The 15703-nt window shown below is 40.7% G+C and overlaps 1 protein-coding gene across 3 annotated transcripts in view; it reads right to left on the bottom strand.

Annotated features, from left to right (window-relative positions):
• Positions 1-15703, bottom strand: part of ADGB (androglobin) — a 63411-nt gene that overhangs the window by 31895 nt on the left and 15813 nt on the right. For all 3 annotated transcript variants that reach the window (XM_083731600.1, XM_083731599.1, XM_083731601.1), the window contains 10 exons: positions 12934-13062; positions 12056-12150; positions 11126-11300; positions 10146-10236; positions 8498-8630; positions 7234-7279; positions 5235-5400; positions 3734-3797; positions 2271-2373; positions 496-640 (listed from right to left, as the gene is read on the bottom strand). In XM_083731600.1, the coding sequence (XP_083587726.1) occupies positions 496-640; positions 2271-2373; positions 3734-3797; positions 5235-5400; positions 7234-7279; positions 8498-8630; positions 10146-10236; positions 11126-11300; positions 12056-12150; positions 12934-13062 (1147 nt within the window). The remainder of the gene's footprint in view (positions 1-495; positions 641-2270; positions 2374-3733; positions 3798-5234; positions 5401-7233; positions 7280-8497; positions 8631-10145; positions 10237-11125; positions 11301-12055; positions 12151-12933; positions 13063-15703) is intronic.

Genomic DNA, 15703 nt, shown 5'->3' with positions numbered 1-15703 from the left:
CTAGCGGAGCGCTGCGCTAATCCCGAAGCTTGGGGCGAGCGGAGCTCAGCGCGCCCCAAGCTTCTGGGTGCCGGCAAGGTCTCCGCTAGCCTTGGGAGAGCTGGGTCTCCCACGGCTAGTGGATAGCTTCCTGAAGCCTGGAGAGCGAGAGCGGGCGGTGCGCACCGACCCCCCTCGCTCTCCAGGCTTCAGGGAAAGCCTGCATTCGGCCCATAGGACGCACACACATTTCCCCTTCATTTTTGGAGGGGGAAAAGTGTGTCTTATAGGGCGAAAAATACGGTATTTAAATATTGAGGTAGCGTAAAAATAAATGCTTATTTCTCAGCCTCAGTAACTCCATGGAAACAATGGCACTGACCTATTTTACAGGATTGCTGTGAGGATTAGAAAATCTGAGAAGGTGTGCAAAGAATTATTGAAAGCACTATTTTAAAGCACTATTGCTATGCTTCTAACTCCTGGATCAAAAGGGTGTAGCAGACTGGCACATACCCAGCAGGAAGGCTTATCACAGCAGCTTTAGTGGCATATGTATGGATCTTCAGGATTAATTGTCCTGGCGCCAAATTTTTCCATGAGAATTTTTCAACCATGAGTAATCCCTTGGGCAAAACATGGCCTTCTTTTTGTGCACTTGCTATAAAATAAAAGTGTACAGATAACTTGTTTTTTTTTTATCACCAAAATGTAACCATTTCCGATATCTTTACATATGCTGAGGATTTTATTTATACCCTGCTCATCTGGCTGGGTTGCCCTATCCACTCTGGGCGGCTTCCAACACATAAAACATAAAAGAGTCAAACATTAAAAACTTCCTGATACAGGGCTGCCTTCTGAAAGTTGTTCTTAGATGTAACCTGTAGTTGCTTGTAAACCTCAGGGAACATGATTTATATCTTACAAATATCAGCAGGCAGTCTTTCAAGAGAGTAGACAATAAAACAAAAGGAAAGGAGGAAGCTCATCAGCCTTATCCTTTCTGCCTATAACATGTTAAGTCGAGTTGCCAGGGACAGCAAATAATTAAAATTTGTAAGCAGTTCTACTAAGAAACAATGAAACACTCAAATCCTACTGTCGGATGCTGGTGTGGTTGCTCGAGAGTAAACAGGCAAGACTCTGACCTGTCTTTTCCAGGCTTTATTCTTGGTGCAAACTATTTACAGTGAAGAGCGTCGTACGTTCATGTCTGGCTCAATCACTAGCAGAATCTGAGAGTGGTCGGTTTTGTACCTCCCCCAGCATAAAAGTCGCACCACCCCCAGCCTTTTCTGCCCCTCCCTGCGCCAAAGCCTACTGCGCAGAATGGGCGCTGGCAAGGGCGTACTTCCCGCCTCTCCAGTTTGCTCAGGCTCGGTGTTGAGGCTCTCCCTAGCATCCCCTGGTCCCTGCACCTCTTCTCCACTGGAGGTGGGGCTTTCCTCCTCGCCGGAAGAAGAACTGTTTCACAAATTTTCAAAGGCTTCCTATAACACAATTGCCCTTCCATCTCTTGCCTCTGAGCTGATGGCAGTTCCCTGACACCTACATATGCCTACCACTAAGAGACTTACTTCAGGTACATGAACAAAGAATTGCAGTCTAACATGTTTCTCTTCTACACCTTCTTGAACAGGTAAAATCTTGACTATGCAAGGAGTGAGGAACATGCTAATGAGATGCCTCTTGTGGTGGACAACAAACCAAGCCCCAGGCAATGATAGGAGACACAGTAGACTTGTCTTTCATAGGTTTCCTTGAGCCTCGTGTGCACTGAACTAATGCTGAAGGGACTATGTGTACTATGTGCCTTCCTTAAAGCCTAAAGTAGAAAGCTTAGTAGTTGTGTGGACTGGGAAGCTCTAGGAGATTAATGTAGGGGGAATGGTAGGGACGGTGGTGAACAGAGCAAGCAGGGCTGCAGACCCTAGAGCTGCATGTAAGGCATTTTTATTCTGACATATACCTTGAGGCTGTTTTCAATTGCAAATTATGGCAAACCATAAAAGCAGCCTCAAATTATTATGAAGAGGATGGAAGTTGATTGAACTTTGATTTGTTTGTTAATAACATGTGCTGTTCTACTACAGACTCTGGCCATAAGAAGAATTAATTGCATCCAAGACTTTCGCCAAACACTCATGGTAAAATGAGAAAGTTGTGTGTCAACATAAAAGATCACAAATACTGCAGCTCTAACAGAGTTCTATCTTTGAGTACCTCTTTGTGAAGCAAATCACAAGAATCAATACTTGCATTACCTATCTATTTGATACTGATCTTACCTCCTGATTCCCCCCAGTGTACTAATGCAGAAAAGCTAACCAGGATATCAGTAGGCTTCAAACTATCTACAGATAAATAATAGACAATATGATCGTCCACCATCTGTAAGGAAAAAAAGAGTATGCATGTTTATTATTTATCTAGTGTTGGAGCAACTAGTATTTGGCAGCATTTGAGTTATATTTTAAACACAGTTTTTCAAATCAGTGTATGATATAAAGTGAACAATGAAAAGTCATCAAGGAAAACCTTAGGTTTTGCTTCCCCATAACATTTAGTTTCTATTTTAATCTACTGAAAAAAGTTAAGTTTATCCTAAGAATAATTTTGTGTATAGCTTCCTACAAGGGCTGCTCATTAAAGATTTTCCCTGACCCACTTCTGTTATCGTAGGAGGGTGAAATTGTACATGTATACATCTCTCCATAGGTAACGTGGTAATTTGTAGCTGCATAAAGTGATGGGAGAAGTGTGTGACTCTTGCTGGTAGCTATGTAGAGAAGGACTAATAACTGTGCCCAGTTTCATTTGCCTCAGTCCATGGGAAGTACATCAGGGGAAATCTTTAATGAGCGCCCTTCGTAAACTACTGGTCTAAATATTTTAAAAGAGAAGACACAAAAGCTAGTTAACATGATGAAGCAATGGGTTTAGGAATTCTGCAATTAGATTTTACTTAATTATCACAAAATACTTAAACATAAGGGACGCAGGTGGCGCTGTGGGTAAAACCTCAGTGCCTAGGACTTGCTGATCGTAAGGTTGGTGGTTCAAATCCCCGCGGTGGGGTGAGCTCGGCTCCCTCGGCCAATAGAGCGAGATGAGCGCCGCAACCCCAGAGTCGGTCATGACTGGACCTAATGGTCAGGGGTCCCTTTACCTTTACCTAAGAGTTCATTGCTTAGATAAAACCTCTGATACACTTTAAGGGGTCCCTTTACCTTTACCTTTAAAAGTCACTTATCAAGTACCTTTAAGACTCCGATGTAACTATTAGTATTCCTTTGTGCACAGTATCCTTTTTAAATAGCCAATGACCTTAGTTAAAAGTTCATCATATCTCTCGTGTTATTGTCCAGCTCATATGTCAGTCTACTATACTATACAAACTACAAAGAGGTTTCAAAGTATTCTGAGTGAATTGATGGCAGAGGAAAAATTTAAAAATACAATTATCTAAACTTGTGTTTATACAAAATGAGGCTAAGGGAACTAGTTTCCCTGTCAGATCCAAACTGAAATTCTGCAGTATCTCTGATCCCAAAGTATCATGATAACATTGTTTTTAATGTCTGTCATTTATATTTTAGGATTTGTATCAATTATTTCTGTGCAAGGTTTTTGTAGATAATAACATTTTACTGGCGAATGAAAATGTTTACAGAATAGATACAAAACTGGGATTCACAATGCCGTTATAGTTTACAAAGAGATGAATAAATCATGCAGTCAGTGCACTTACTCTAAAATCTGACTTCTGATAGGTGTAGCTATAGGTATTTGGCTTGTGGAAAACATACAAATTCCTAAGGAAAGCAAACATCATTATTTTAGCATTAATTATACAGAAACCTCCCCCTCATGCTGTGCATCACGTTTTACTGAATTATAAAACAACTGAAACAAACCATCAGGATTCTTTGAACAGTTACTCAGTATGTTATTACCATCTAGCAATAGAAGTTAACTTCCAAATTACATGAGTTTCTGAAATTGAAAATGTGAATAATCTGTCACCATTCTGAACTGCAAGTAGTAATTAAGTCTAAGTTTCCATTGTTCATTTAGGCTACAATCCTGTACTCCATTGCTGAGAGTAGGCCCCATGGAATTAAATGAGACTTGTTTTTTAATTGATGTGCATAGGATTGCACTGGTAGTTGTGGTTGCAGCCATGACAGAACTCTTCCATTACCCCTTTATCATGTTCAGGTTGAATTTAGGATGTTTATGAGCATCAAATCTGATGTAAAAAATATAACCATGTGCTTAAGATTTCCCTAAATGCTAAAAAGTTATGTGAAAGGACCTTTTTACTTGTACATTTTTTTTCATTTCACCGTAACTGTTTTTCATAAATAAAATAATATTTGGCATTTCAAGTCATTTATTTATGAGGGAAGAATGTGTCCAGTGAGTCATTCTTATGTCCAGGAGATGTAGAACCAAAAACCAATGTGAAAGCATATAGAGTAAGTTCAAAGAACCTGGTTTCAGGTATGGGGCAGCAAGAGGCAGAATGGCAAGAACTGCAAGGGACCAAGAGCTCTGTGTGGGGGAAGTAAAATGGAGCTTGCAAAAGTGCTTTTGTAACCAACCAGACAGGCCTACAGACCTATGGGCTGAGATGACATCTGTGACCTTATGGGTCTAGCCATTGCCATTGAGTATGTGCAGCTTGTTCTCTAAGTAACAATGGAGGGGGAATGCTAGGAGTTTGGCAACTGCTTTTGAAGACAATTATTCTTGAAAATTGATGTTACATTTATTAAAGAAGGTTATCAGACATCACAGAAATCTCTTACTGGGCAACATTCATTGTTGCATGAGTGGACTTTTGCTTGCACAATGGGACTTCCCCTTTTTCTCTGCCATCATGTCCTCCCCAAATCTACTCCAGGGGGTCCGTGAACCATCAAGAACAGCTTTTGAATGTATGCAGGGAACTGCAATGGGAAGGAAAGGAAGGGAAAGTTCTGTCACACCAGCAGAAGTCCATTCTCCTAGTGGTGGCCACCACTGGCCACCATCCATTGTCTTAAAGAAAATACAGCATAATTTGCTAGGAATCATCAGATGGCAGATTTATAAGAAAATCTGCTGAATTTCTAGTATGTACCACAGGGACTGAGGATGCCTTTTGTGTAGCAGCCATGAGACACCTACACAAATTTGAAGGATAATTTGCAAAAGTCCACAAAAGAAGATATAGCCTCTGTAACAACAATAAAAGCATGCCTTACTGAAAACTAACACAGAAATCTTCGTAGTCCATCCATATTTCCTTGGAGATGGGGCTCTTTTCTGATTCAATCTCTTCCTGAGATTTATTTCCTAACTGGTTATTAGCAGGTTCTGTTGATTCTGGCATTGGAGCTGCTTCACTACTTATTTTTTCAGTCGATTCCCCTGCACAGATAAGGGGGGGGGGGGGGAGATTTCCTTAAGTTTACACTCAGAAATGAAAGACTATATTGTCCTGGTAAAGTTGAGAAACATAAACAGGGCAAAATTACCCTAGTAATTTATCACAAAGCAACTTAGCAATACTGTATATGTATACCCGTAACAGCCTAAATCCTCACTGATTGCTGTGAAGCTGCATGCACTACAAAGGCAAATGCTTTGAAGATAAATGGACTGAACTATTCTTTCTTCTCTTAAAAAGGTAAAGAAAGGGGAGAGATTGAATTTCTAACTCCCAGAAAGCAGCACAGTAAGGCAGCCTTCTTTAACCTGGTGCCCTTCCGATATTTTGGAATACAACTCCAATCAGTCCCAGCCAGCAACACTGTACAAAACATCTGAAAGGTACCAGGTTGGGGAGGGGATGTTTGTCCAGCAACATAAGCACAGATGAAACATCAGAAGAAAATTCTCAAAAGCAGAGAAGCATTTTTTAGAATATACACCAAGACAGCTGCTAAATAATGACTGAATCCAGGAGGATTTGTCCATAACCACTTGAAACAGGACCCCCAAGCCAACATATTGCTTGCATATTAAAGATTTCATACATCTTCAAAAAGAAGAAATAAATTATTTGAAGACTGTGAATTGAAATGAAGGTTGTGAAGCTATGAACCCTTTAAACCCAATTCACAAAAATGAAAACATAACCATTATGCTTCACCTCTAGAGGGCTCTCTAGGTTAGCCCTGAAGCATGCTGGCAACAAATGCTTCTCTGTTTTACCTAATCTCTAGTAAAGAAGTTACAGGATACAGGGTTGTCAATGCACATCATTGAAACTATCTTATATACCATATTTTAAAATAATTTGTTTTTAAGAGACAAGCCCAACTGAAGTTCTGGAAGCATTGTGCTCCAGGAAGCCAATCTGTGCTAACTCTGATAAGAAGGGAGCTGAACAACATTTCCCGGATCAATATGACAACCTGAATTTAGTTAACTGGCTTTTGCAATTCCCTAGTGTTTGGTGCAGGTTTTGGCTCAAAAAGTATTAAAATACATTTTTAAATGTGTATTTTGAGAGAAAGCAAGTTAAGAAATACAGATTTTGACAGAAAAGGCCTATTTAATACACCCCCCAAAAAAATACAGGTTAATGTGGAGATGCAATAAATGTAATTAAAAGTGAACATAAGAAAAAGTGACACAGAACAGAAATAAACAACCATCCATCCCTAATGACGGTAGGTTACTGCTATGTGATGTTTCTGTAGTTATATGATAACACAATGTGAAATGTTAATACACATGCTCTTTTGAGAGAGAGAAGCACTCATGTACTATGTGCATGTTTTGTCAAAGGTCATGAAGCATTAAAAGAGATTAGGTATTATTAAGAGGGCTTCAGAGAACACAGAGCTTTAGCATTTGGGAGTGTGAGACAGGATTGGTTCACATGTAAACCAAACCATGGTTTAGCATATTTTTCCCCAAACTGAGGCTCTTTAAATGTATTGGACTACAATCCTATCAGCCCCCCCCCTCCCGTAAGCAAAGTCAATGGTCAGAGATTATGTCAGCTATAGTCCAAAATTATTGGAGGGAAATACTAGTTTAATGTGATGCCATATCAGAAATTCCTTTTTACCAACTGCTTATTTCTCTGGCAAGTTTTCATTGCTCTTCTCCCACTATAATTTTGCATTGTAAGACACCTTGGAACTAGCTATTTATAGAATTTTTACTTCATTTATAACTAAATAACTGAATGAATTAATAAATATTTTCCTATTGATTACAGCATTCATTATTCACAATCATCTTATTTACCTCTGGTGGATCCTTCCATAGTATGTGGTGCAGCTAAAGTAGATTCCTGCAGAGTGGGGAAAAGTTTGTTTAGAACAATACTGACAAAATAGCAAAAAGCAAAATAAATTAAATGTGTCATAAATTAGAAGTGTCATAGAAAGCTAGTTATCTGTAGCAAACGTCCACAGTCTGGCAAACCTCACTACACACTCATTTCCATGAGACTGTGTGTGCATGTGCACACATGTGTGCTAATGTTGGCTTTACTGCAGGATGTGAGGCAATAACTTAATGCTTAAAACAACTCTGTTCTCGTCCCTAGGGACAACTCTTAAATCAGAAGTATGCTCAGCCCTCTACTACCAAATTGCTTTTTGCATGGTGGCAGATTTAGGATCATGCCCACCAATTCCATTCTAGAACAACTGTTCTGCTCTCAGATCAATATAGTACTGGAAGTCCAATTTAAGGGAATATTTCTGTATTTTTACAAATTGTGTCTTCCACATTACAGTATGCTCAATAAAGGTTATAAAATGATAGAATTTGGAATCCAGGGTACAGTCGTACCTTGGAAGCCAAACGGAATCTGTTCTGGAAGTCTGTTTGACTTCCAAAACATTTGGCAACCGAGGTGCAGCTTCCGATTGGCTGTAGGAGCTTCTTGCAGCCAGTTGAAAGCCACACTGGATGTTTGGCTTCCAAAGAATGTTCACAAGCCGGAACACTCACTTCCGGGTTTGTGGTGTTTGGGAGCCAAAACGTATGAGTGCCAAGGCGTTCGGCTTCCAAGGTTTGACTTTACAGCCCCCAGAAGAGGGATAGTGGCAGCTGAATTTCCCAACTTATCCACACAGCCCCTTAAAGCCTCTCATAGGACTTGGGAGACAATGGTAAATGGGACAGAGGTATATACAACCTGCCACTAGTCACACTAGTCAGCCCAGTAGCATTTTGTGCTTGATAAGCATCCTGTTTTTGCTGCCCACCTGGGACTGCAAAAAAACAGGACCAATTTCAAACCACAATAGGTTATACATGAATGCCTGGTAGGCTGAGTTGTGCTTGCTTGGGAAGTTGTGCAGGACTGATCTAGAATGATTTGTGAACATCACTTTTTTACTACAAACTTCAGATGAATCACAGTCTTCAGATTTATTCAAATGCAAAGAGAAAGAGCTCAGCAACATTTTTCTTTTTTCAAAAAACTGATCATACAGGAAGTAGTGTACACAATTTTTAGCATGAACGGAGAACAACACATGCAGAGTAAAATCTTCACCTGAGAAATTTCTTCTGTACTCGTTAAATTTGAATCTCCAGAAGAGTCAATTATGCTTTCATCATTTTCAGTGACAGCAGGAAGACTGGATGCTGGAAGAGATCCTTTTTTGAATGTAGAAGGTGGGAAATGGCTAAATAAAACACAGATAAATTAACATTCATCTCTAAATAAAATGTATATATTAAAATGTCCAGCGGAGTAACTCTACTCCATTAGCAGTTACCATAAAAAGAAGTCCTACTGGAAAATAGGGAATATCCAAGGAAAATTAATTTAAGTTCAGAAATCAAAAACACTTCCTTTCACTTGGAGGAGGTGAGATTTACTAATGAAGCTTCTAATCCTGGTACCTGTTCTATAAAAGAAGGTAGACTTTTCTTAAGAGCAGAGGCTCTGTTCACCAGAGGCTGGGCTAGCTGTTCCAAGGAAGTGGGAGGCCTGTTTTAGGCTTAGTCTGGGTTCATTGTTTATTGGAGATACATTCAAGCTTTCCTTGTCTCACTGCCAACCTAGGTGCTACTAGGAGCTATCCAGGGTACTACTTATCTAACAACCTTGCCGGTTTGCCTCATCCAGATGTTTTGGGACAACTCCCATCATCCCTAGCTAACAGGACCAGTGGTCAGAGATGATGGGAACTGTAGTCCCAAAACATCTGGAGGGCCGAGTTTGGGGATGACTGATCGAGGCCTACATTTTCCTTTGTCTGGCTGTGCCTTACTGGGCCTGGCTTCCTGAATGGGAGCTAATAATATGTGACAATGAGTCCCTGGAATTTGGGTCTAGCACAGGCTTCCTCAAACTCGGCCCTCCAGATGTTTTTGGCCTACAACTCCCATGATCCCTAGCTAGCAGGACCAGTGGTCAGGGATGATGGGAATTGTAGTCTCAAAACATCCGGAGGGTCGAGTTTAAGGAAGCCTGGTCTAGCATATGCTACCACTTGGGCAAGAACCTTGTCTCCTGGCTGAAACCACTGCCTGGGAGAAAACAAGGGCATCGTGTTGATTACCATCCATTGCATTTTTGAAGCATAAATTGTAAGCCATCATTTCTGGTAGTTATTTTTTGTGATTGTCTTTTTTGTTTTTAAATCTGTTTTTAATGTTGTATTTAATTTTTTTGCAACCTGCCCTGGGACCTTCGGGGAAATACACATTAGAAATTAAATCATCATCATCTCCAATTCCTTATGTAGCCCACCCCCCTCGCACATGCATGCTGCCTCTCATGCTGCTCTAGGGAATCTCCAAATCCTCTGGTTCAGTTTTTTGGGGGGTGGAAAAGAATCTGAGAAAAGTGCCTCTCCTTCCCCTAACATGAATGCAAGTCTGATTCCAACACATTGTCTTTTGGACATATAGGAAGTTATATATGTCTAATGGGATTTTTGAAGTTCAGGTTTTTTTCAATTACAGCATTACCATGAACTTCTATGAATACAAATCACTTGTGGCACATTTCCCCTCCTTTCCTCCCTTTCTTCCTCTATTGATAAACACACCCCTTTAATACTTTGTAGTGTTAAATTGTTGTTGAATTCACCTTTATTGCACAAAATATCATTATTTATTAAATTTTATATAACACTTGATTGTAGGTTTCCAAATATAATTCACTGAAGCCCACTGGTTCATATACTTACGTGTCTCTTGGTATTGGTATTGGAGAAAGTCTATAGCTCAGAAACGGGCTAGCAAGTTCAATGAATTGTTCTGGCTTTTTAATGACAGGTTCTGGAAGGTAAAAAACAAAAACATAGTTTAAGAAACCCTCCACAAAAAAAGACTCTCATTGAAAAATAACAACCTGAATCCAGGGAATAGTATATTATCTGCAGGTTCTATACAATTAGACTGCCTTTCATTCGGGAAGGTGAAATGTGCACACAGACAAACATGGTTAGCAGGTTTATGTTAAAATGTTAACAGCACAGATTTAACAAGGAAAAAATATTCTTAATGTTGTAAAGGACATCAGCCTCACCTTCATGGCAGTACCAAAACAATGACCCAAACTGGGTGATCCCCTTTCATGTCACCCTTTTGGGGTCAGCCCACCAGTCTTGCCCTGTGGGCAGGAAAAGAGGATCAGATGCCTAGAGACCTCCAGCTGGTTCTGCCACAGCTGTAGAGCTTCAAAGACAGATGTTGACTATTAGGAGCTCGAGGGAGGGATAATATGAGGGTAATATTCTTATCTGCCACTCTCTTTTCTCACTAGTCTGGCCCAAACAAAGAAAAAGTCAACATTCCTCCCATCAATATGATAACACTTTCCACATTGCAAGTTTCTGTGCCAAACCAGAGAAGTGTCCTATACTATATTTTGTGTATGTATGTGTATTGCTGTGGGTCAGATTGCTTTCAGAAGACACAATATATCCCTATGTCTCAAACGTGGTCAAGACAAGGGAAACACAACAAAAACCACACAATAGTACTACTTTCAGTATTCATTTCAAGCACAGAATAATACTTATTAGGTAAAGTAAAAAGCATCTGAATTTTCATATATCAATCCTTTTGATCCTCTAAATAGCAGTGTGGGTGAAATCACAAGACAAGTATTACATTTTGGCTTATTGTTAGTTTAAAATATACCGCAAAGCCTGGAAAGACAAACCTTGGGGTTCATCAGTCACAATAGTTTCTTTTTTCTGGCGGATAAGTTTCCAACGAGGAATAGGTGGTGGTTTTGGAGGGGCTACCAGGGGACCGGACCTTGTTCTGGTTAGCAGTGCAGGGTGACTGTATATGTGGGAAAGACCATATTGCCGCAACTGCTCAGATGAATCAGCCTGCAAAAGAAAGAGGAATAAAATGCACAATGGAGGCTGTGTTACACATAAAAATATCAAGAGGAAACTAATTTTGGCACAATTATGTAATTTCTGACTATCATAATTGTTCTAGGACAGAGAGCACCGCACTGCCTCTGTATGTGGGGCCATCAACAGCCCTAAACTCCATCTGAGCGCTCCAATCCTACCATTGGCAAGACAGAGTATCAAGGAGGTAAAAGAGGAATATAGAGGAATATAGGAACAACTGCACAGTCCTGTAAAAACAATAAGACTCAGGTTTGGAGTGGAAATAAAATATTGTACTGTAATTGAGCTGTAATTTCTCTCAAAGACTGTTGGCAAACTTGGCCAGTCACTAGCATAATTACAGCCCTGTCTACTTCTAGATTATCCTTTGTTATGATGGGCAACTTATTCTTGGCTAGACCTACATGGAAAGTCTCCAGTAACATTGGGAAGATTTCCCTGTTAATGGTAAGAATACTACACATGCCAGGATTCCAATTAACTGCACATTGCTGTACCAAGTTTCAAAAAAGGAATGTTTATGAAACATACGTTTCTTTTTAACAAGTCAAAGCACTTAAGGTATAAAACCAACCAACCACAAACCTGAGCTGGACAGAGGCAGAAAATTGGTCTACAAACAACCCTTTTCACAAATATGTTTTGTGTTCTTTGTTGATACATTTGCTGTTTTTATTCGATTATTAGTTCATATTTTGAAGGCAAAATAAACAAAGCCTTACCATTTTCCCTAAGACAAATATCTTTCTTTCAGACACATAAAGAGGCATATAGCAAGCATATACCACCATCTGTGGTTGCAGTGGTGTTGCAGAACCTATTAAAAGAACCCATTACATATTATTATTAATTAGATTTATATACCACCCATCAAAAGATTTCAGGGCAGTTCACAAGATAAAAATACAAGATAAAAAAACTCCAAAACAGTAACAAAACACCCCTGAAATGCTGCCACAGATAATAGCTTAATATTATCATAACTATTATAGACCTTGCTAGGTTCTATGTTGCTATAAAGGCAAGAAATGAAACTTGATTTCACCAATTTTGTTCAAGTTAAGTAACCTTTCAGGTGAACGGAGCTACTTCAGAACAGTGGTTTCCTGATCAGTTAGGGCTTTACACTTAAACGGCATACATTGTATTCACTTTTTTTTCTAGGTACTGATCTGCCCCTACGTGACCTCTTGTGCTTAGAGCAGAAAGAGAGCTAGCCAAACCATGGAAGGAACTAGCGACCTCCAAGTGAATTGTTCCATGTACCTTCCCAGCCACCACCTGCTTTTCCCACAACAAATCCAAAGTTTTAGCAAAGTGTTCAGGATTGCAGTTTACCTGAAGAGGTTAACTTCTTCAGACCACCTAAAGGAAGAAGGGAATGTGGGGCAATATACACTTTATCTGAGGCTGAAACCAACTCTGAAGTACTTTCTGCCTGCCTTTGAGATTAATTTGTGTTTCATGCAAACTGGTGTGCACTTTTGCAGTCTCATTCAGCTGAGGAAAAGCCTACAATCCTTAATTATGAGCAGAAGTCAATAAAGTATTCAGGGTCGAGATCAGTTGTTACATACATCTAGGAACAGTTATAATTTACCATCAAGAAACAGCTGGAGAGAATTTTGAAAGTCAGAAGACACGCGTCCAGAATGAGGCCCTGGCCTAAATTTATCCCTTTCACCATCTTTGCTTCTCTTCTTTCCAACATCTTTTTGATCTTGCTTCTCTAGCAAAGAAAGACAATGCACGTGTGAATACTACCATACATGGTCACACAACACCCAGGGGTCCTTGTCTCAAGCAATGGGTAGTGCAGAAAACCGTGAACCAAAATTCATGCCTCTGTTTTAGATAAATGTTAAGTTCAAGATAAATCATGATTCTGTGTTCAAGGCTCGCCACTCATATCTTGTCTATAACCTTTCCACGTATTTTAATTAAATTAATTAATTAATTAATTAATTAAATTTATATAACACCTTTATCTTCCAAGGAGCTCAAGGTGGTGTGCATGGTTCTCCTCCTCCCCATTTCATCCTCTCAACAACCCTGTGAGGTAGGTTAGGCTAAGAGATGGTGACTGGCCTAAGATCACCCAGCGAACTTCATGGCTGAGTGGGGATTCAAACCCTGGTCTCTCAGGCCATAGTCCAGCACCACCCATTAGCAACTATGAGAATCAATAACCCACGCAGAGACTGTGATGCCCCCATGCAAAGCCCCAGCAAAGACTGGAATGCCAACGCAGGGGCTTCGTGAGCAGATAATAGGAGTCTCTCTGGAAAAGAACTAACACGATGCCTGTTTACTGGCCTGCCTAGCGGTTTTATAGCAGAACAAAGCACAAAGGATAACTAATAGTCACCTTTCTTTCTTATTTAAAGTGTTTTTACACTGTCCTTTCCATTCTGAAGAACCTTTAAGACACTTAACAACAATATTGATAAAGACTGTTCATATATGTCAGGACTGCCGCTAGGTCCCAGCTCACAGAGGACCAACGCCTGGTGGATGTTATATACAAAAGTCTTTATTAAAGTTCAGTTTCCATTTCCAAGCTCTGGGCGCGCAGACCCACGTCTTGACGCTAGACCGGCTAAGTCCCCTCTGACTCACTGCTCCACCCACACCAGTTTAAGATTCTAGCCCGGCTCCACCTCTTACGCTGTTCTTTCCTTCGCTGGGTCCTTCTGCCCTCTGGGGTTCCCTCCTTCCTGGACTCCTCTGACGCTGAGCCTCCTGAGTCTTGCCCCTCCCTCCGGCGGGCTTTAGGACCTGGCTCCCTTCCCGGGCTCCCTGCTGTGCCGCGCTCCTGTACATTTGAACTTGGCGCGCGCGCCCAGCCGGTGACTTTCCTTCTGACCGTTTCCCCGCTTCCTGATGTGGGCGTTGCCAAACCTGACTCCTCTCCTCCCTCTGGTGGTGAGGACACTGGTCCCGACTCCTGGGACTCCCCCTCCCCACTGCGCTCTGGTGGAGAAGCTGGTCCTGATTTCCAACTGCTGCTCAGGGACTCCCCGCTAGCCCCTTCCTCCTGGGGCTTCCCCCCTGGAGCCCCCCTCGCTCTGGCCACCGGCGCTCCCTTCTGTGAGTCCTCCGATTCGCTAGAGAGGCTTGTGGAATAACTCTGGCCACTGTCACTGCCTGCGCCCCCCTCGTACTCCTCCTCCTCACTCTCCATTTGCTCCCCCTCCTGTGTCTCTCCTTCTGAACCCCTGACAATATACAATAAAAATATAATGCTTATGCAAAACTATAAAATATTATAGAACATTATAGTAGTAAAATTACAGTGGGGATAATTTTTTTAAAAAATTACAAATCCCAGTAGCCTGGGCCCATGGAAAAATGTTTTCACCAAAAATAATAAGTTAATCTGGGCTTCTTGTGAGAAGGAATTCCAGAGGTAAGGCATGACAACAACAAAAGTCTTGACTACATACTGACCAACACACTTAGTCATGGAGCCGGACCTCTAAAGATCTAAGTGGCGTGGGCAGGATTACAACCATTTCAGGTCTTTGAAGGTGAGAGCCAGCACCTGCCTTGCGCTCAGGAACAAATTGGAAACCAATGAAGCAGCAGAGTCCAATGATTTGATTTGATTTTTTAAAGAATCAGGTTGAGTAAAACGCTTTCTGCCACCATTTGCAGTAGATGAAGTTTCTGGACACTTTTCAAAGGCAACCCTATATAAATTGCTGCAATAATCCAGTTTCAAGATAACTAAGGAATGTGTGAGGATGGCCAGCCTTCTCCAGGGAAGGGCACAGCTGGCTCACAGGACCTAAGAAAAAACACCACCACCACTCCTGGTTGAAGCTGCTATGTGCTAAAAGTAGAGCTCTCCACAGTTTCTAAGGGCCAAACCTGACATGACCCCATTCCATGCAATTAGAAAGTGCACTGTATATATACACAGTATATATATAGAGAGAAAAAGAGAATATGTGACGGGCCACAGAGATCCTTTACCTTCCTGTGATTCCTGCTATTTACTTTTTAAAAAATCATGCAATTGCTATTGGTGCAAATGTTTTTGCCTCTAAACTATGTCATTTAGAGAAGAAAACCCGAGATAATATTTAAGACTTGATTAAAAAATACTTACATGGAGAAAAATTTTTCTGTATCCTATTTGATCAGTACTTACAACCAAACTTACACATCACTATCCCATGTACAGTTAAGTCTACTGAAATCAATAAGGCTTAATGTATCTACTGTGGCAGTATACTGTATATTTACTCAGAAGTAAGTCTCACTAAGTTCAGTGGTGCTGAGTTATCTGAGGGCAGTCCTAAATTTTCAATCCAGCACACTGTTGCACTGATTTCAATGGGATTTAAAGGTACTTTGTTGTACAC

The sequence above is a fragment of the Podarcis gaigeae genome (genome assembly GCF_964106915.1).
Source record: "Podarcis gaigeae genome assembly, chromosome: 3".
Lineage (NCBI taxonomy): Eukaryota > Metazoa > Chordata > Lepidosauria > Squamata > Lacertidae > Podarcis > Podarcis gaigeae.
This window is presented reverse-complemented; position numbering and strand designations above follow the sequence as displayed.